This window comes from Amblyomma americanum, chromosome 1 (genome assembly GCF_052857255.1).
Source record: "Amblyomma americanum isolate KBUSLIRL-KWMA chromosome 1, ASM5285725v1, whole genome shotgun sequence".
Taxonomy (NCBI): Eukaryota; Metazoa; Arthropoda; class Arachnida; order Ixodida; family Ixodidae; genus Amblyomma; species Amblyomma americanum.
Genome location: NC_135497.1, coordinates 319,179,009 through 319,201,681, shown reverse-complemented (window position 1 = coordinate 319,201,681; position 22,673 = coordinate 319,179,009). Strand labels below are relative to the sequence as shown.

At 44.9% G+C, this 22,673-nt stretch overlaps 1 protein-coding gene across 1 annotated transcript in view; it reads left to right on the top strand.

Moving 5' to 3' along the window:
* Positions 1-22,673, top strand: part of LOC144098915 (nose resistant to fluoxetine protein 6-like) — a 39,797-nt gene that overhangs the window by 6,991 nt on the left and 10,133 nt on the right. The window contains exons 4-11 of the mRNA XM_077631871.1: positions 1,123-1,207; positions 5,350-5,438; positions 8,797-8,973; positions 9,739-9,832; positions 13,866-13,952; positions 16,770-16,935; positions 21,809-21,891; positions 22,005-22,127. Coding sequence (XP_077487997.1) covers positions 1,123-1,207; positions 5,350-5,438; positions 8,797-8,973; positions 9,739-9,832; positions 13,866-13,952; positions 16,770-16,935; positions 21,809-21,891; positions 22,005-22,127 — 904 coding nt within the window. The remainder of the gene's footprint in view (positions 1-1,122; positions 1,208-5,349; positions 5,439-8,796; positions 8,974-9,738; positions 9,833-13,865; positions 13,953-16,769; positions 16,936-21,808; positions 21,892-22,004; positions 22,128-22,673) is intronic.

Here is a 22,673-nt window from a genome sequence, read left to right as displayed (position 1 = left end):
CTAGTTCCTATAATGCAAGGAAACATCAGTAAGTCTACGGTACTCGAGCCACTCCAGCTTTGATCATGGCGACCATGCGCGCATTCTACACTGCCTCTTTATAACTGGTGATAATTCATATCTAAACATACATAAACATTGCGATATATCATGAAATTATATGTGTCATTGTTGCATGAAAATAAAAAGCTGTTCGCCTACGTTAAAAAAAACAAAACACTGAGCAGCATTCGATTGGTAGCCATCACTAATCAGGCCGAAACACGAGTATATTCGCGCTGCATGGGGCACCTATATTAAAAATAATATTAACTACCCTAAACGAGTTCAGAGGGAGGCAGTAAGACAGTAAGTACTCGTCACTCGTCATCTGATTCCTTAATGAAGTAATAAAAGCTACTGGAATTGAAGCGCTAGATGAAAAGACAGAAAATACGCATTGAATTTATTTCCTTGCTTCTTAACCACGAACTAGCAAATGATCTTGCACCATACCTGTAACGCGGCGGACTCGGAACCATCTTCTGCTATCATAGCGGCGTGCCCAAGTGACGCTGCATTGTACTGTGTGTTATTTTGCTGCATGTTTAGTGTAGTCGTTTTGCTGTTTTTGTACATTGTGCACCCTCTCCTCCCCATCGCTTGACTCGTTTAAGATCTGCAGTACTGCACACCTAAATAAATTAACAAGGGCCCTGGTAGCTAAGCCTGCAAATAGAGTGCTCCTTGATACGAAAACAAAGGCGGCAGTAGTTGTAAATTGCAAACGCATTATCTGTTCCCTTCGGTACCACACCACGGGGTAGATTCACAGGCAGTTGTGGAAGATGTGCTGCGATTTCACAGTAGCAGAAATGACAGCTGAGAAAATAGGAACGTATACATGGTGCAATATTCACAACGGTATTCACGAATTTACAAATGGAGGAAAAATACACAGGGGCTACCCAGGTCGCCGATGCGCAGGTGACCGCTGCGATGGCAGATTCTAGCTGCCGCTTTTCGCCCCGGCGGCGGTACTCGTCAGCGCCTGTTTTGTGCGCCAGTTCACTTATAAATGCACCCACATTCTTTGATTTTTTTTTCTTCGTGCGAAGGCTAAATAGAATGTTTATTTTGCAGTGCTGCCGGACACCCTGAAAGTGACAGTGAGTGACTGCGTCACCAGTGAATATCCCTCTATAAGCCCCACCCAAGCAGGAATCATGTAAGTTTTCCTTAGATAGTATTTAGGAAAAGACTGCAATTGTTAGATAAGTTTACCTAGACTGTGGAGACGTGAAAACCGCCTAATAGGCACCTCCTGATTGATTTTTACTGTCTGGGTTTCTGAAAGGGACGCTGGAACGTTACTACACCAGCCTTTATGCAATTAGGCTGCATTGTAGTGTTGTTGCCGCAGCCGAGGTTGAACCCGGAAACTTGTGCACAGTATAACCCTGCAATTCATGAGCCACAGCGCCGAGATTCATACAAAACAAATCGATAGTAAGCGTCCATTTCCGTCATCGTGCTTTTAATCACAAGTGGTTTGCCGTAAGTAATTTTCTGCAGTTTTTGTGCCCTACTTACGCATAAATAAAATCACAGTACTGTCTATACACAGTTTTATGCATAGAAGACGACGCTGCCAAAGCTAGCACACCTGTTCGCGCAGGCTAAGTCCGCGCCCAGAAAGTAGTTCGCCATACAACTAAAGTGAACACGAGCATATATTTCAACGCGACAAACTTAAAATTGTCGCGGCTGGCACCTTCTAGACTTCGTTGTATCTCTTACCACAATTTCGAGCTGCGACTCATCGAGACTTCGACAAGCAGGAATTACATCTGGGAATATGATAGGCGGTTGGTAGGGTTAATCGCTTTTTCTCAATCCGCGCCCAAAAACTAGTTCACACTCACTGAAAATTGCAGCCAGAGGGGCCAAACACTGAGCGCCTCATAGCTTAGACCCTGATATTCAACGCCATAACTTCGGTTTATGCCGCTCTTTTTTTTTTCGTTCAAACGCTCACCGCAGTTTCGAGAAGAACAAATGATACGGGGCGGAGTCATATGGTTTCTCGGGCGCAATACTCCTCCAGCTTCCACAGCGCTACCTGCTATGTATGAAACGGAATATATATTGCTTATAACCTGCAAACTGTATTAACTTATTCAAGGCTGTAGAATTCTGCTCTGGTCCATGACAATTCAGTGATATGTGTGTCCATAGGCGGCCTCACGAAAAGTTACGGAAATACAGCTCCCAAAAGAAGGAGAGTGTTTTGAGCTGATGTTGCTTTAACAATTGCATATTATATACTCTTTACATAATCTCACAACATCCTTTCAGTATCACGTGATCCTACGTACGGCATGTTTTCTTTGGTGTTGAAATTAAACTATAGAGTCTCAGGGTATATAACTGCCATTAAAACAAGCACCCAAATCTGACAACCAAACACGTGTCGGCATTCCCGGAACTCACAAGGGTATAACAGTAGTAGCATGCGCTGCGGTATAATTGTTCTTTCTATACTGACTCTGATGAGGTTCACTGGTCACTGACCAAGGTCAACAAAAAATGACGTTTCGGGAGCGCTACGGCTCCCTTGTTCACAATGAGCAACCAGCTGGACGTCCCGGGCTTTTTGTAGCGGTTACTATCGTTTTGAGGCATTTCGCGTAGATAGGGTGCAACGTGCCGTCATTCTTATTTATTGTGTTGGGCGTAGCCTGGATGATTAATGACTCGAGATTTCGGCGGGCTGATACATTCTTTTCCGTTGTCACTATATCTGCTTCATCCCAGTTAATTTCGTGAACAGTCTCTTGCGCATGCTCCGCGATTGCGTTCGTTGTCACTTTTCCTTTTCGTACCTCGTACTGATGTTCTTTCAGGCGTCTCTTGAAGTCTTTCGTTTCCCCTATGTAAACTGATGAACAGTCGGCGCAGGCAATCTTGTAAACCACGCCGGGAAAACTGGCACGAGGGAGCTGGTCTTTCACGTTTACAAGCTCATTTCTTATCTTGCTTGTTGGGACATGTGCAACATGGACGCCGTGCTTGCGGAACATCCGCGCCAGCGCCTCGCTGATCCCCGGTACATACGGGATAGCGGCTCGTTTCGGTGCGTTAGCTCTTTCGTCTTCCCGGGCAGCAGGCTTACTTGATACAGCCACTCTTTGCGTGTTCCGAATGAAGGAAAGCGGGTAGCCATTTCTTTTCAAATCTTTTTTTTTTTCCACGGTCTTCATTTCGTGGTTCAGGGCGGCGTCTTCACTGCATACTTCCCTGGCACGGTTGATTAGAGATGCCACCACTGACCGCTTATGACTTACAGGGTGTGCTGAATTGAAATTTAGGTACCTTCGGGAATGCGTCGGTTTCCGGTAGACGCGAAAACTAAGACCTGTTGGAGTACGGGTTACCACGGTGTCGAGGAACGGAAGGCAGCCGTCGGTCTCTTCCTCAACAGTGAAGTTGATTGAGGGCTCAATGGCATTAAGGTGATCGAGGAAAGTGCGGGTGTGCTTCCGGTCTATGACGCAGAAGCAGTCGTCCACATACCTAAAAAATACTTCTGGTCGCGGTTGGAAGGTGGCTTCCATAGCGATGTTAGCCGCTGTGACCGAGATGGCTGCCCCCATTGCTGTGCCAAAGGTCTGCTGGTAGAAGCTGCCGCTGTACGTAAAATATGTGTTGGTGAGACAGAATTGCAAGAGTTGGCAAAGTTCCGCTGCTTCGAACGGTGTCCGATCCTGCCACGAGGTGTCACCCTCGAGACGTTGCTTACATGTCTCAACTGCGAGATCAACAGGCACGCTTGTAAAAAGCGAGCAGATGTCGAAAGAAACGATCTCATCTGTGTCTTCCAGGGCGACCAGATGACCACAGGGCGACCACATGAAATACCGTACACACTCGACTAAGAGCCGCACTTTTTCTCGGGATTTTGGCGGGGTACGGCCCTCTCACGAAAACGACGTTTTGCAGTTAATTTTTTTAGCTATATTCCAGAAAAACTACTTTGCTGTACCTCGCAGTATGACGGTACACCCGGCGCCTTGTTGCAGAAGCTTTTAAGGTTCTCCGCCATCGCCGTCGCCGCTGTTCGGGCACGACTTCTCGCCACTCTCGTAAATGAACGCCGTCTTGGGTTTCTTTCATTGCATGCGAAATTCCTTTAACTTCGAAACCTCTAGCAGCAACGTCCGCGGGGGCATCGCACGCCACGGAATCAAAATCTGTGAGCCGACAGGCTGAAAGGATGCTCTTCTTAGCCGTCCTGCCGGCAGTGTGTGTTCGTGGTCAGCCGTTGGCGTACACACTGAGCATAGGCGTCGAAATTATGCTTTTAATGGCATACAGCTGCCCAGTGGAGCATGCTGGAAAATGGTAATAATAGCAATAATGTTGTTAATAACACGGTAGTAATAGCGACAGGCAGCTCCTGTCATCTGGAAGCTCCCCGGAGAGTTCTCGTTTCTTTAAAAAAAAATGATCGGCTTCCAAGTCGGGGGAAGCAGCCCATACACGAGTGTGGCCGTTATCCTGGTGTATACTTTATATAACAGTGATGTTTGACTTTGATATTTTATGATAACTAAAAAAGGGCTACGATCAGCGCAAAGAGGTGAAACTGCCTTATGTCACAGATTTTAAGAGTCTGACCTCTTAGTGCACGACAGAGCTTCGATTTTGCTTCAGCTCAACGTCTAATGCGGTTCAATACCCGCTACTTTATTTCTTTTAAGGTATTTACGTGGTGAGCTAGTATTTCGAACAGTTAAATAAAGTTATGTAATAATGTGACCACTACCGCGTAGAACGCGAGACCTACAGCATGTCCTGTAAAATGTTAGCATTTCGAACTACTTCCCCGCCAGAAACAGCTGTATAATGCACAAATACTTCTGACTTCCTTTAATCTTCGGTAATCATCAATGGCCAATATACTTGTGATTCGTTGTAATGCTATATTCTGAAGCGCAAATGCCTGTACACGTCCTCGTTCCAAGCCGTAATTCTGGACTAAATTGATCTTTTGTTATTGTTAATAACCTCCTAACCACAGGCAATATTTAGCCAAACTACAGGAGGAGTGCAACTTCGAGTCGCAGGTTGAGTGCGAAAACATTTATTTTTCGCAGAAGTAGGCGGTGAACCTCTGATGAGCACGCCACCGAACAATTTGTACAAGGTTATGTGTTCATGCCTCTGTATGCCAAAATAGGTCCACCACCCTTGCGGCCCCCAAACTGTTTGCTGGCTTTGGCAGACCTGAGTTTGTACTTTGCGTGAGATGAAATAAGCGAACCTGTTATTAGTCATAATTATGCATCAGTTCTGGGTTTTTTACAGATGCTTTCTTTCGTGCATTGCCGCAATGATGTTCTTCAGTACATTGCTTCACGTCTATTTGTGGTTCAAGAACCGATCTGCAAAAGAAGGTAAGAATAAAACAAGGTTTCTTATTTTCAATGGATAGATCCCTGTGTTCCGCTATTGCCTTCAGGTATATTAGGCCATGAGAACAACCTAAATCTACAGCTCAGCCTGCGCCTAAGAGCGAGGCTGAAGTATAAGGGTGTGAGCTAGAAAAAGTTCGAATGACACAACTCATGGTAAGCTGGCTCTGCTGTCGCGTTAGCACCCCTTTGATGTGTACACTTCAAAGTCGTTTAACGACGGATGCCTGTTTCATGTAATAGCAGTATACTGAAGCGATCAAAAGTTTTCGGGCCACGAATGTGCAGAAAAATCCTTTTTTTCGGCGCATTCAAGTAATGCTGTCGACTGAACAATGTCAAGGTATGGGGGGACAATGCATGGTCCATCCCTTGGTAACAGTGAGCGCGACTGGGTGATCAGGTGACGGTGCAATGAACTTTTCTGAGAACACGCGTCCCGTAAGATTTGAACCGCGATTGTACGCAAATGACAGCGTATATCGCACACTGCAGACATAGATTGTCATCAAATAGCAGCATTAGGCGACACGCTCAGCGATCTCCGGATTTGCCCGCCATATAAGGGCAAAGAGAGATGCTAAGGTGGGATTTGGTTGCAATTTCAGGTGCTGATGTTTCATTCTTGAAAGAAAAAAGGACGCCATGTGATTACGAATAAATCTCTCGGGAAATATTCAAAATATTTCGAGTAGTGACCGCAGAAATTGACCACGAGAAAGGAATAGTTAAGTGCATTCGGAAGTGGTCTCGAGTCAAATAGCTGCTGAGGAGTAACGCCTGTCTGTGTGCATGTATCTCCTTCATGAGTTTTCCAGTGTTTGCTCTCATTGTTGGCCATAAGAATATCATGCAACAACTAGCCCCAAACAGTATCCATCGAAAGAGAAATATATTGTAGTTGTATATTGCCAGAACTCACCTACTCGACAGAAACATAGAGGTTAACGAAAAGGCTTGACATTATATTTAGCTCAGCGCAGCGAGCTATGAAAGATGTTATGGAGAGAGAGAGAGAGAAGGTAGCACATTTGGTTAGAGAACAAACACGAGTTAATGATACCCTAGCTACGATAAAGAAGAGGAAGTGGACATGCGCAGATCATGTAATGCAGTAGAGCAGACAACTAATGGTCGCTTAGGGTAACAGAATGGATTCCAAAGGCAGTCAAACGTAGCAGGGGTCAGCAAGAAGTGAGGTGGGTGGGGATAAGGTGCTGATAGCTGGCGAAGGACAGCGTTAATTGGAGGTCAGTGCGAGAGGTCTTCGTTCTACAGTGGAAGTATTTGGGCTGATTATGTTGTCAGCGGTGGTGGTGATAATATCCAGAAAACCCCCCAAAAATTCCTTAGCCAGAATATCTAGAGCAGTAGCAAAAATGGTCAACAAGAAATGCTGACAGTGGTGATAGAAAGATTAGGCTGCGGTATCAAAATAAAATATTTATTGAAGTCAGTGGTCAGTGCAGTAGGCTTACTAATGCGATGAGCGATAGTCATACGGAACTTCACTGACCACAGGCATGTGCCTAATCTGTTGACCTCATTTAAGATTTAAATGTCGCTACGGTGGAGCAATTGCCGGCAGAATCCCAGAATCCCCAAGGCTAACCCCACTTGTAGCAAGCAATAACACCTACCTCCTCAACCCCAACCTCTCATCGTCACTTCAGGATTTGACCTTTCGCACTTGAATAATCGAATTGTATATTGTTAAAAATACAACACTACATAGGAAGGTCCCCTTTAAGCTCCGACTTCCTGAGGACGATATTAATTAGCCTTACGTATTTTAGCGATGCTTTAAGATGCAGTACGTAGAAAAAGAAGTGCAGCCATGGGGTTCCAATAAAAATTGTTTTTTTTTTCAAAAGAATTGTTTCTTCAGGGCCCTGAATCGTTAATGCGCGATATGAAAAACAAAAACAATACTGAACTCATGCTCATAAACAGGCTTGAGGGAATTTTCTCACAAGAGATTTGCAATACAGGCTAGTATTTTTTTCCTGTCTTTTTTATTAATAAGACACAATTATAAGCTGAACATTAAGGCATTGTCAACAAATATCAACAAGAAAATGTTGCCGAGCATCGCCAAAAACAGTTGACAGGTCTGTTTTCGACTATGATTTGGCTGATTAAACTGTCGCAGTGTTTTGGAAGGCAGTTCGGGTGCTACCAAAACACTTGATGTCAGGCTATAATGGTTGTCATTTGAAGTGCAGTAAGTCAATCGCCTCAGTTCCTGATTCTAGGTATACCTTACGAAATTCTCGCAAAATTTGGCGAGGAATATTATACTGCAAAATCGCGAGCAGTAAATTTTCCTGCTACCGGCCTGAAAGAAGATTTAAGGCGTGATTAATGCTTCGCAGTAACAAGTGTGCTAGCTTCGACCAGAGGCGAGGCATGTTTGGCTTTCTTTGCAGCAATTTCTGAGAGCAGGATATAGTCGAGCAAAAGCGGCTGTGTCAAGAGAAAGGGGTAAGCTTGTCGTAGGCGACCGCGAACGGCGCACTTCGTCGTCATTCTCTTTTTATGAGGCAGTGCCGACATGACCGGTGCGCGCGCGCGCTTACGGGCTGGTGACTGGGCTTCAGATGAAACTTCTGCAGCAGCTTATGTTTAAAACTACGACCAAGAATGCTTATGTGGAAGGAGGAATTTAAGCAGACATGCCTAACAGTATCTTCAGCAGATCCTTATTTTGTTTTCTAGCAAAAAGCAGTGTATGCATTAATAAAGTTACCTTGTGACGTTTGCAGAGCTCTCAACGGGGATTTGGTGAATCAAAGCCTACCTTCTGTTTTCCGTGGAGGCCAGGACACATGTTGCCGTTTACGTTAATTTAAAGACGAGCGCTGTATACCCACGCTGATTGTACTTCTGCAATACTGGCGTTGTTACGCGCTGTTTTTTAGCATTCTAGATATTAACGTTATTTTCAGCGAAATACTGCCTGGCGGAAAGATACGGCGGGAGGCATTTATAATCTTTTAAACTTCCCTCAAAACTAGGTAAATATTCTTCTCAGGTGCAGCACGATTTGCAACTTCTTTTTTTTTAGGGGAGGGGGGGGGGGGGGGGGGCTTGAGACATCAGGTGGCTCCCGCATATTCAAGTATATAAGAAATTATGTGCCCGATCAACTGCTTGAAGCCTGATTTCCAAGAAATAGTTAGCTTGTAGAATTGCTGCTAAGCGGCTAACATCCTCAAATCCAGCGTTTGTTGCGAAGAGGAAGCCTCCTTTAAAGTAATGTCCTCCACGAAAGAAACATATCGGCCAACCAAGAAATACCGTTCCATTCAAGCTTCTCATTTTCTTGTTTTTTCCTCAGGACAGGTCATCCGTCTGCTGACTTCGTTTTCCGTGTTAAGGAACACGCAGTACATAGTCAGCCTTGACGAAAAGAGCTCAGATGAGAATAGTTTTACTTTCATGAATGGCATGCGCTTCCTAAGCATTGCGTGGATTATACTGGGCCACGTCTACGGAGGAATGACAGACATTCTAGGTGAGTATTCCCGGCTTCTACTCAAAAACGCTGAGGACACCTCTCGCAGCCCCCATCGCCCTGGGAAGCTTGCGAAGCTTAGAAATATTGTAAATTTCTAAATTTTCGAAGCCTAATTTGAGCAGACCGGCTCATGTGTGACCGGTGTTGAAAGGAAATAGTCGATAGACGGATTTACGGCAATGTGCCAAATAAACATATTGAGCTATGAGGGGAGCTCTAGAGGGGGACATTCAATTAATTTCGACCAAGTGGCTTTTTACCTTACTCCGAAATCTTAGCGTTAGGCTGTTTTAGCATTTCGCTTTTATTGAAATACATCTGCCGAGGTCAGTATGGCCTTAGTCACTGAGACACCGCGGCAGTTTAATTACAATTCTTATGGCCTAAAAAACCTGTATGCGCTGCTCATTTTAGTGATAATGCTTCTGGGGCTGCTGGGTGTGCGCTGCATTATGAAAATGCAGGCGCTATAGATAGATCTTTTTATATGAATAAGTACTATCGGCAGGAGAAGTATATGCACCACGGAAGCGCGTTTAATGTTTTATTGCAGGAAAGCTTAACAATGCGGTAAAAAAGTCACGAACTCGAGAAGTATTGTCTACCACACCTAATAACAGAGTGAAGCGTTACTACAATCGCATGATTTAAGCAATTTTTTTTAATTCGCTTTCGAGGTCCATTTACTTTTTCTGTCGATAGTACAAATTTCTCTCACATAATAGTGAACAAACTATTCAATCTTTACACCTACTTTTTCAGCTGGAAGAACAAACATGTTATTCTTTTTTGACTACTGGCCTGGAGCGATCCTTCCAGCTGGCTTCCTTTCTGTGGACACTTTTCTGTTTTTGAGGTAGGCCATTTCTCTCTTAGTTCCATCCGAGCTGCCAAAAGGTTAGCTGTCAAAGCTAACCTTGCCAAAAACTTCTTAACCGAGAATTAGTTTAAACAAACTCCACAAAAGTCATCTCGCTGACACTCTTTTTTTTTCTCTGCTAACGCTCATGCAAGTTTTAGTGCAGCCCGCTCATGAATTTTGCAAGCCTTTCTTGAAGCCCCTGTGATAACTCGGATATGTTATCTCGCGCAGCGTAAAAGCGGATTGAACGGTCCCCGTAATATAGGCGATTTACAGCGCCGTACCATGGGGACTGCCATCTTTGATCACGTGATCACGCCGCCATTACACACCTCTTGACTGCTCGACGCCTGCCTCGTAGCGGCGGCGTCTGGTGGTTCGGTGAGCCAATGTTTCGGCTTATACGGTTGTGAAGGAGTGGGCAGACGACACTATGTCTTTGCCAAAACTTAAAAGGACATGTGAAAACCCTAATTTGATCACTTGAGGCATGGAAACATGATCCGGCTTCATGTCGCCGAGAGCCGCTCAGCTCCCCGCCTCTTCGAACCAACGAATGAATCGCTTGAATGCTTGTCTCTGCTTCCGCTGAAGGCTTTGCTGAATGTTTTTTACTGTTATTATTATAAGAGGAAGATTTAATGCTCCTGCGGCAGCGCAGGTAGTTGCCGTATTGTATAGTACATACATGCAGCTAGATACCACTCGAAAACGTTCACATGGCCGTCATACGCATTTGTTTACAACCTGAAAACAGTGCTTCTGAAACCTAAACTATTTTCTACTTGTTTGTTAAAGACATTAAGGCGACAAATTAAAAATATACGCAAATGTTAACTAACATGGCAGCAGTACTATGCATCAAGCAGCTCTCGAAAGCTGTCGTGCAATGGTTTATATTGATTCCTCGATGTAATTATAATAACGCGCACATGGCAATTAACGCGTTCCTGCTACGTGAAGTTTACAATTAGTCCAGCCTCACACACAAAAGCGTGGTACACTCCATGATCGATATGCGGACATGAAAGTGCTCGAGGTGTCGCCGTGGTAAGTAATCAGCTTCACTGTGAGCGCTGGCCAGCGAAGTCACTTTTAGCGACTGTCTCACATGGACCTTGAGGAAGGATTAACTACCAGTGCAGCAGCTGTAAAGAAAATGCTTTATCACGAAAATGGTCTACGAAAACCGCACTCGTAGGGAAGTTCCACAGTAGCACCGATTCGGCTTGTAATAGAGACTGACGGTAAGCGTTGTCCGCACGCAAAGCTGTGCACTGCATAATCTGCAGTAGTGGTATGTAGGAGCTTAAGTCGTTCTTCTTTTCTGTTCTTATTTCGGCCTCCGGGGCTCCTGTTACTAATGGTAGCATACGTTAAATTATCAGCAACGGGGTCTCGCTACACACGCAAACGCAACTGATAGCAACTGAAACCACGCTGTCATGGTTTCGGCGGTGGAACAGCTTGTTCATGCAGGTAGGTTGTGCACTTACCCGGGCAGGCTTTCCAAAATCAAAACCTTTCTAGATTGGCTGCCTAGCGCTGGCGGATGCGTTTGTGTCGTTCGCCCGTTCGGAAAGGGTGGATGACGAATAGGCGCGAACAGGAGCAGTACGTCCTTGTGCAGTTCGTTTCCGCTCGCAAACGATCTCATTCCACACCTTTACCTCTCTGCTTCAATTCTTGCAATCCACAAAACAGCACGTATTTCCTCTGCATTTCCACATCTTCATAGAAAGAACACATTCGGCAGCCACTCGCGATGTTTTCACTGCTGCGTCGCTGCGTACAAGCCGGCGACTTACGAGGCCCGTAATGGCGACGTGTTCCGAGTGTGCCCGTGGCGCCATCTTGTATCAAACGAAAAACTGCGCGCTGTAAACGATCTATAACTGACTTTTTGAGGGACTGGTCCCTCGAGGGAGTCACAGTGTTCACCGATGGTTGAAGCACCGTAAGCGATTGTGGCTCTCACCTGCAACAAAGAGTGCAGTGGTACACACGCGGACTAAAGACAACCTAGTCTAAATCAAGATGAAAAAATGGTTTTAGGCAGGGCATGTGATGCGAAGGCAAGATAACCGCTGACCTTTAAGGGTAACGGAGTGGATGCCAAGGGAAGGCAAGCGTAGCAGAGGGCGGCAGAGAGTTAGGTAGGCGGATGAGATTAAGAAGTTTGCGGAAGTACGGTGGCGTACTCCGGCTTATGATGACGATGATGATGAAGATGAAGTGATCAACGTTTTCCTTAAGTAACCAATTTGTCACAAAGGGTCGTCATGATGCGCTCATGCTCGCATCGCATACGCCGTCACTTGGTACGAGAGAAGGTGAGCTCGCGCTTCAGCAGTGGTTTCAATTCTCAATTTTCAAAGTAAAAGAACGTAATAATCATGATAGTAATGGTAACATTTTTAAGTTTCTGATGATAACCTTTTGGGGTAAAAAATTAGTTTCACTATGCGCTACGCTCCCATCTTTACGGCTTACTGTACACATACTTATACGCCCAAAAGGCAGACGCGAAGAAATGAGACAGCTACAAGTAGAAACGTTTATTATTAAAAATGAAAATTTAATAAAGAAGCCGGAACATAACGCCTCGGAATATAAAGTCGTACCAAGAAAAAGGTCAAGAATAATGTATAAGTTCTTTCCTTTAGCCATCAGCGAATGGAATCGACTGGATCCATCGATTACCATGTCAGACTCACTATCTTCCTTCACTTCAAGATTAGTAGAATGTAACAAGAATCAGTAATGTGCCAATAGTCCTACATCTTACCAGATGACTGCCCAACAATTACACCTCTTGATACTATGTTACTTTTAAGGATGATTGCATTGTCTATTGCCACCCGTTACCTTTTTTCGCTTTCTTCAAGTTCCTATTGTTAAATATGCTTGCTGGCATGAATGACTGCTGCTGTACTTGTTTTCTTTTTTGTTACAGTTCTGATTCTTAAAGGTATTCTTTAGTAACCTGCCTACTAGTAGTTATGTAACACGTATTGTAAGAGTTCTCTTTTTGTTGATCTGCTTATAATTTCTCTTTTGTGTTTTGAACATTATATTGTCACAGGTTATATTGTACTGGTTGCCCATCTGCTACGGTCTCTTACTGAGACTGGCAGTATTGTATATAACTAAATAAATAAATAAATAAATGAATGAATAAATAAATAAATAAATAAATAAATAAATAAAAAATTAAATAAATAAATAAATAAAATAAATAAAGAATAACAGAACTTGTAAGCAATAATATCCAAACACATAAGAAGAAAACACATGTCAAAAGAGCACAGAATTTAGCTTTTGCAAACAATCGATTAAACAGAGATGTGATCACAGGCCTTTTCATGCCCTGCAATTGCAAGAAGCTTCTTAGAATAGCTCTAGACCTTAGGGTCTCAACCTTTCGAGTGCGGCACGTGTGCTGTTTAGGATTCCCTGTTTTTGATGCGTTCTTTTTCTGTGCCGCGCTGTAAAGTGTCTTCGTAATAGTTTCAAGAACGTGCATGAGTTCAAACTCAAATAGCTTCATTTTTCTGCTACCGCGCACCACGCATAGAAGAGATTTATGCCACACCGCACTAAATAGTATAGAAACTTAGAATGAGTTTTTATTTTTATGAAGCGTGAAATCAAAACTCCAAGAAACAGACACAGCGGTGTGCATGATTAGTTCCAACCTGACCAAGGCAAGTTAATTAAATTATTCAGTCAGGACCTTGAAAGGCATATTCCTTTTACTATGCCCGTAATCGCCCTGTCTTATTCACGTCATAAAAAAAGGCAAGTACTAGGAGGCGGCACCAAATTAATGCTTTTTAGAAGCTAGGTTCGGATTACCATGCTAGCAAAGAAAGGCAAAAGTCTCGTTGGCGTACAGTCGTCCTCAACCTTGAGCTGGAATCAAAACGCAAGAAAACATTAGTACAACAACCGCCGGATAGCTTCAAGACCCTTCGAAACATAGTGTTTCGTGTGACTGAAAGCATGTCCTCTTTTATAATTTCAGCGGGTTTCTCCTGTCCAACGCAGTCTTCAAACTTAAAAAGCCCCCAGTGCTGATTGTAGCCATCGCGGCTGTGCGCCGATACATCCGGTGAGTGTTTTCCACACGCGAATAGCCCGATTTCACTGACACATAGTGTAAAGAAAATGCCACGGCCTTGTACGCAATGTAGTGCGATGAAACGGCATACAAGTTCGTTGCTATGCATAAAAGGAGAAAAATGAATGGCCATTTCGCCCGTGCTAATGCGCACAATCAGCGCTAGCTGGTACACATTATGCATTTGCAATTGCAGCACACCGCCTTCATTAGCACTGCTGTAACAGCATTAAACTTTTTTTTTGGGGGGGGGGGGGAGGTGTCTGTGTCCTCCCGCTTACGGGCAGCCTTCAGAGCACGACGCACCGCTTCGGCTGCACCCTCGTTTCTCTCGCAAAGTGACTGCTGTTCTGTGTACCCGCTGAAAGCTGTATCATAACTGCAGCTGCTCAGAATGTGCAGGCTCGCAGGTAGCCGCGCCATGCAGTCATTGAAGGACGTTTTCATGAGAAGCGTTTAAAGGTGTTTGGAGCCGCCTCTTTAAGAGCGCAGCTCTGAAGTGCACTCGTTCGTGGGCTGAGCGCGTTGCCGCCGTCGGTGTAACCCAGTCAAACCATAAATCAATAAATGAATAAAAATAAACATTGCCGCGAATAGGATTTGAACCTGCGACGCCACAAACAGATCACCTTCGGTGGCCACTGGCTATCGGCGTTGTTTTTTGGTTTATTGGTTAGGCTGAGATGAGTTGAGTTGAGTTGAGCTGTTGAATGCTACAAGTGGGGTTATCGCCGTAGCCCTATCACACTTCGTGTTAAACTGCACATCGTCGTCGTCTTCAACTAACACTACTAAAGAACTAATATCATCGCCAGATGTGAGCCCACAGACTAAGAGACATCGGCAGAGCTGCGCTCGAATATCTCATTAAGGAGAATCGTAATCATCCTTGGAATGTTTTGAGCCGGCGACCAACCTGATGACGACGAAGTTAGCGCGAGACGAAGGCTGTGTGCGCGTGGTGGCCACGTGATCGCGAATTCTTGATGGGCAGCTACGCCGGAAACCTTCACCTTAACAGCTAGAGCTGTAAGGGGCTCAGCTGTGCAGTTGGCCACATAATATATTAGGACATGCACAACTTGCCTCCGACGGCCTCATGCAGCAGATGGAGACTGCATGTGGGCAAAATTGTTACTTTTTAGTGACGAAATCATCCACGGTCACAGGGAAACTCAGTGTTAGTCGACAGTAAAACGGAAAAGATAATGAGCATTCGGGCTAAGATTTCAGGTGCGTCTACCAAAGGAAAAACCGCCATGTAGGACCCTTGCATTGTAATCTTAAAGTGCGACAGGTTACATGCTTGTACGCTGTAAACTTTCACGCATGGGCGAAACCTTTCTGCAGACTATAGTCAGCAGTTGTTTTTCTAATGAAATGTAACTTTTTTGGTTATGAAAGCGTAACAATGCTTTATGATTATCATTATGTGGCATCACTTCCTCCTGTATACTAATGACATCTACAAAGGAACGTATTTTAGTTTATGTACTCCATGCAAATAATTAGAATCAAGACGTGAACACACCTTACTTTAGTTTTGGCTGGCCGGGCCTCAGAAGAAAAACTAATAGCACTGTATGCTTTTCCAGAAGCTGGGAATGGTGTGGACCGACTTCAGGGAAACATTTCGCCGTTCTGTTTGTGACAGGGCTAATTGAATGGAGCCGTTCTACGTGTGCATGGTTACTTTCGGTGAAAAAAAAAAATAACCGAGAAAAATCGCAGGCAGAAAATTCAGTGACAAAAGATCAGGATAACGCCCTTGTTATCCCAAGAAATCGCCACCGCTAAAAATGCGCCCTCATCCTGCTCCGAACTGGGCTCTCGACCGGAGGAGTTGAACACAAATCTTTCAAAAAGGAAGAGTGAGTCGCCGTCCGAGTAAAGAGCTTTTTATTCGTGCCCCTACGTAAAGTTTAAGTATTTTTGACTGTTAATTTCGTTGTTTAGGAGTTAAACCTTCTTACAACCTCACATTTCCAAATGAGTCGTGCTGTCCAGCTCGATGTCAACATAAGATATCCGCAACAATACTCTGACATCATTGTTCTGAAAAAGGGAACGACGTGCTTTCCTTTTTTTTGTGAATTAGTTTTTATTCGCAGGAAATGACAACAACCTCATGCTGGTGGCAGAAAGAAAAGGCATGTTTGCCTGACGAGGTCCCTGCGCCCGTAACAAAAGCTACAGCTTGTAGTGCTCACGAGAGAACAAGTATAGTACTTGATATCAACACTTGTCAGAGAACACAAGAGCACAATAACCGCTCACACATACACTGTATACATCATCATTGCATTGACTCTACTTGCTATAGAAAGAATTAGTTGAGTTTTGTTATTATAGTTTGATCACATATAATATGCGCTGATATCTTACAAAATATGCAACAGTCCTACAGATTGCATGGGCATAATGAATAAGAAAATACATTTATCAAGGTTGCTATATGGATTCAGCAGAAAACATTTACCGACATTCCCGCCTAAACGCTTTCTAGGGTAAACTGAAATACAAACTACAAAAACAGTGGTTTAACGTATCTATCGGCTGATATTCTGGAACTTTCGGAAGAAAAACGGTCGATTTTAAGAAAAGTGTTGCTCGACATAACGCCGCACGGAGAATACCGACAGTAATTCGGGCTCTTCAGCCGGCTAGACATTGTCATTATTAGTAACGAAACAAGCTGCACGAAATAACAGTTCCTCCTATTATCAACAAGAAAACAACTGCCGGGAGCCATGGCTGAGACAAAATCCTTTCGTGCCGTTCAATTAGAATTTTTCTCTTTTCTTTCAGGGTGGTCGTGCCAGTCGCATTTCTTCTCGCGTGCATGCAGCTTCTTCCGCTTGCCGTGCAAGGCCCAAGCACGACGAGGTACTACCGTGAAATCCAGACCATGATTGAAAAGCATTGGTACCACTTCTTGCTCCAAGTGTTCAATTTCAAGCACGAGTTGCATTCGGTAAGACGCCAATAATTTTCGTGGCGGTAATCTCTTGCTGCATCCATGGCGGAAGACAGCGACTTCTGTGTGCCTGCTTGTCCCCGCGCAGGCTTATCTCAGTGCACTTTTCAATTATTTGGAGTGAGCAGGCAGGCCTTAGACATTGTCTTAAAAACTTTACTGCTCTTTCTAAAGCTCGCAAAACAAAGAGAAGAGAATCTGATGTGTTAGATGAAACTGCAACTATCTTAAATACTAGCTTTCACCCCGTACTTGCTACTCCATCTTCATTGAACTCGCGAGCACTGGCCTGGAAACTAGAGCTGGCCTCTGCAAACCGGGTACCGGGTTTAGTGAGCTTCTCAGACACGAGAACGGGCTTGTGACTGACCGGCGCTTGGGCTGTTGCATCGTTGACTACTACCATAGGACAGTGGGGCTCAAATAGTTGCCCTCATTTCCCGTGTTCGAGCAGCTCTGTGCACTTAATAATTTCCAGGTGGGATCGCCAGCTATGGCTTAGAAAAAAAACTGCGCACCTTTATTCAGGCGAAGTACGGAACTTCCTTTACAAAAGCAAGAGGGCAGTGTTAATAACGAATTTCTAAGCGGTAATGATGAGAGTACGGTTCTGACATGCTCGAGGAAATGGTCCCAAACAACGCACACAAAAATCTTATTTTACACAAGCTTTTGCATTGAGGCGCCATCGCATTGCAGCTGCACGGCCAGCCAGCTCGAAACCGCGGGCTCATGCAAACCAGTGCTATTCCTTCAAAAAACTTTGTTGGTTCAAGGAAGCGTTGCCTCTAACCTGACCTACGGCAACGCTGACGTGGGGTCAAAGACCATTTCCCAAGCATTTCACCCTAAATAAGCCGAGCACCAGACCCTGCAAAAACTTGTACCCATTGTATCACCGGTGGGTACCCGGCAGCACTGGGGATTGAACCCCGCACCTCCCGCATACGAGGCGGATGCTCAACCACTTGGCCACCGCTGCGGACGGAGGTATTCATAATATTATACTGCACCAGTGTTACGTATAACCACTGGCGGTGTAAAAGCAGGCGCACATATTTTGACATTAGTGAGCCCTGCTTTCGAAAGCAACAGAGCGCGGCAGAGGTTCGAATGAAGAGGCCATGTCGAGGAAAGAAAGAAAAATTACGGTGACTACTTGAGGGCGAGCAATTATGCAGAGGAATTATGTCCCGTCCTTCCAAAACGCTATCATGCGTGAGAATTCTCGGAAACTTGAAACCATGAATAAAATATCAGTGGTCTCAGTTAGCATTACTCAGCATAAAAATAAAATCACAGTACAGTCGAGCCCACTTATAATGCGGATAGCATTCTTTGTTCCAAAACATAAAGTGAGACAAGAGTGGTGTTTATTGCTTTGAAAGGTTCATTGTACATGTCTGTTTCTTTAAAGCAGGCGCAATGAAACTCCTTTCTCAGCTCTTCACAGCGCGGTCATGTGCCCTTGGTTGAGACCTTTGCTGAGGATGAGCCGCTTTAGGGATGCGATAATATAGGTAGCGATTGAGGCAGGCACGGCAACTTGTCGCAGGTGGGAATCCTTGTCTTCATTCATCGGCAATGTTTTAAGGATGGGGCGGCGAAGTGACCGCAGGGCATGTGCGTGCAGAACGTACAACATGCTCCACCTTTAGGTAAACATCTCGAGCAGCGCACTGAACTATAAATAAAGCGACACCTCGTGGCGGTTATTACTTTTTGAAACACCCTTCCCGCGGAGGTTGGGCCGTATAGGCCTACAAACCTGATCGGAACTAGCGTTTTACCCTAAAACAATCAGCTAATTTCTGGTTTTAGTTTTTATTGATGGGTGCGCACTTCTCGACCGCTCTACACAAGGGTGATGGAAAATTGGCTTGCCGTATGCGCTCTGCCTGGAAGTGGCAGCAGCGCAGAATGCAGAGATCTGACTGGGCAGGTGACACGAGCCGTGCGGTCGCATGAGCCAGCAGATATACCTCGTGACACCTAATAAAACTTCGCATATTGCTGCCATTGGCTGATTACCAGCCGTGTGGAGTAAGTAGTTCAACGCTGCTACTGCCTCGCCTTTCCCCGCGCCTCTGCTTCCACTTTAAATGCTTTACCAAGGTGGCCCAAGCACCCGCGCCGATTAACCTTATAGCCTATGTGGGCGTGCTTGGCCGGCGGTTAGCTGCAATTTTAATTCCGTCTTTTTATTGTTTTTTGGGGCTCTACTTTTTCATGGGGGACATCACGGGAGCTGAGAGACGCCCTTCGGTCTGCGCGCTGGCAGGAAGCGCGTGTTTTTCAACTTCAGAGGCGAGCGAACGAGCATGCGTCCTCTACGTTCGCGTTAACTTACAACCAAGTGGTGCGGCGACAGTTGCACATTTATTTTGTTTGAGACGCAGTGCCATAGCCATAATACATGTTTTGACGGTAACAATGCCTTCATTCGTAGTATGCTAACGTTCATTAGAGCTTTGGACGTGCGGTGGCTCAGTGGTTATGGCGCTCGTTTGCTGACCCGAAAGACGCTGGTTCGATCCCGGTCGCGGCGGTTGAATTTCGATGGAGGAAAAATCCTTGGCGCCCGTGTACTGTGCGATGTCCGTGCACGTTAAAGAACCCCAGGCGGTCCAAATTTCCTGAGCCCTTCACTAAGGCGTCCTCCGTAGCCTGAGTAGGTTTGGGACGTTAAACACCCATAAGCCATAAACCATCGTTACAGCTTTGGACGTTATAACCGGGCTGAACTGTAATTCAGTTTAGGCACGAGCAACCGTGTTCAGCAATAATTCGACTGCTTGTCACGAAAAACAGAGGCAATGCTTTCTGCGCTGTGAGATTCACACGAGTTCACTTCCTTATTTATATACACAGTAAGGTGAGGGTGCATTTTTGTATTTAAACTCTGTATGACGCTAATGAGAACGTACCAATTTGTTTAAATTAACATCACTGTAGTTGAGTTTCCATGCCAACCTTAGCAGCCATTCTATACTTTCTGTAAACGAAGTAACAACGTTGAAATTATGTCAGCCAAGAAAGATAGACTGTCTTTCATGAATGCTAAATATTGACATTGAAAAAAAAGAGTGTAATTTTTTTTTCATTTTCAAGCGAAAATAGAGAAAGCTTCAAGTTCCTACATGCCAGTAATAACGCGTTTGCAACTAGGGCACTCTTTGCTTCAGCATGATGAATTTTCTGCAACGATTGGCAACACTCATAATGTGATAAAACAATTTTCTCTAGTCCGCATCGTCTACACGTAAAATGATGCATGAATAACAGACAAGACCACAAAGGCATAAGACCGGCGCAAAAAGAATCCCCCAGCTGTTCAGCCTCAGGCGTCGGGTGCCGTAAGGGCGCGAATTCGTGACGCCACGTTGTCGTCTTGAATAAGATACCGGTGACCCGATGAAAACTACTTGCATAAAAATTCGTTTATTCAAACTTGCCTTCCTAAGCTGAGCAGAAGGCTTCTAGTGCAGAATCGAGGGGTGAACTCTTTCGAGTAGACTGATTGTTCGGCTGCATGAAAGAATTTAAGTGCCCCTGAGTACAGGTCAGAGTGCCCTTCAATGTGCAAGACGGAAGAATAGTTCAAATATCCTGAAAAAAGCTAATCCTTGTCATAACTTTCGCCGATTTTTGGATAGTTAACTTTCGTATTGCATTTACTTCAGCTTGTGCTGTGTTTTGTTGTAAAGGCGTTGTCTGTTTCGCGTGACACATTTAGAGAGAGAGAGAGAGAAAGAAAGACGGAAAGAGAGAACGAAAAAAAACGTAACGGCCATACAGAGAAAGTACAAATGCCGCGGCAGATTCATGTGCATTTCGCAAAACGACGAAGGTAAAGCGAGCCATGTCCAGGCACGGTGATCGCATGATTGCTAGCGGTACGATGCGTAGCACGGCACCAGAAAGCGTCCTATTAACACCGCTCGCTCAAAACATTTTCGCGACACTGCTAGACTTTGCGATGCAACTCATGGCCCCGTGTTGGCAAGTTTAAATAACGCTAAAAAAATAATCTGCCAACTTTAACGTGGCTTTAAAACACGACTTTTCTGGGGAAGAAAGTTGTTAATGGTAATGTTAAGTGCAGGAAACAAAAATGCGGTGAAGACTGCGGAAAGAGAAAGACTGGAGGACTGCTGATCACAAATCGGGAGAATGTTTAAAAACATCAGTTCATATTCACCCACAAAGTGAAGTAATAGTCACCGCATGGCTTGAGCGTCAACAGCAAACAGGCACCCACATAAACATAAACTTGCTGATATGAAAGTGCCGTAGAAATGTAAAGACGCCAAGTGGGGATCTACGAAGGAAGTTTTCAAGGAAATAGCATTAGTTATGAAATTTTTACCCGCAGTGTTTGCCTACGTGCTCATGAATTTCTTGGGGCTCTTTAACGCGAGAGCGACACCAACTCGCCCAGACTGCCATATTAACAGACAATGAAAGGCACTTCAGTGACTGAAGTGCACAAGTTCAATGAGCGAGTGCGTTGCACAGATGACAGCACCGATGAAAAAAGAAACAAGCTATCTTTTAGCAGCAGTGTCCTAGTGGTCTGAGCATTCACCTTGCATGCGGGAGGTGGGTAGTTCGATCCCCAGTGCCGCCGGGTACCCACTGGTGATACAGTGGGTACAAGCTTGCCCCTGGTCTGGTACTCGGCTTATTTAGGGTGAAATTCCTGGGAAATGGGTCTTTGAGCCCACCTTGAGAAGTCGAAAATACCTTGTCCCATGGCGCTCTTTGGGCATAGATGCCCTTGCGCAAAGTGATTCGTTTGTGCTCTCGAGTCTTTTCCCCTGGGTCAGTTCACGCCTTCACATTTTTTCCCTTTTTTTTCTCCATGCAGATAGCGTTGGTTCATATCTGGTACGTTTCAGCAGACTTCCAGCTATTTCTGGTATCGTTGGCGGTCCTCTTAATATTCAGGTGGTGAGAGCTCCTTTTCAACTTTTCTGAAAACAGTTGTTACCCACGCAGTGGAACGTGTAGCGCATCTGTGGAAGACTTCAGTGGCAGCCTTACAGGAAACCTTTCAAACGCAGGTCTAAGTTCTGGTGCGGCGCAGCGTTCTTCGTGCTATCAGTGCTCAGCTGCGTAGTGTCCATGTTGCAAGTTCACAAGACTGACCTGCCTCCATTCATGGTCGGAATGCCGGAAAATTTCAGGTGAGCAGATCGAGGGCGACATACTTCCGTGTCGCAAGACCCTGTTTGTTCGCAGCCCTGCGCATTACACCATGTGACCAAACGCGAGAAGACGAACGCGAAGGTATTTAGAAGTTACTGCGGGTATACTTACGTGTGTGTCCTGAGCCAGATACTTCCTCGATCTCATAGAGTGTATTTCAAATCTTGACCAAAGCTGTACCTCAAGAAAAAAATATTAGTCGCAGAAAACATGGCTTTTGAAGTCCTGTTCTTTGCTTGAAGGAGACCACGTTCACTTGAAAGAAGAGTGGATGTGGCTGCTGTCGTAGTGCACTGTAACTTCCCCGAACTTGTGTTCTTGGTCAGGGATGCTCATTTAGAGCTCATCAGCCGTATTAGATGCAAATAAACTGCAGTTAGAGTGCAATATCAGAGGCGTAAGACTGGATGTTATGCGTGACGTTATATTCGCCAGTTATATTCTTTGAGTACGGCTCGCACCTGGTCTAACGCGCGAGAAGTAAAAATGAACAACGAGCATATTAATCTGGATATCTGCGGCCA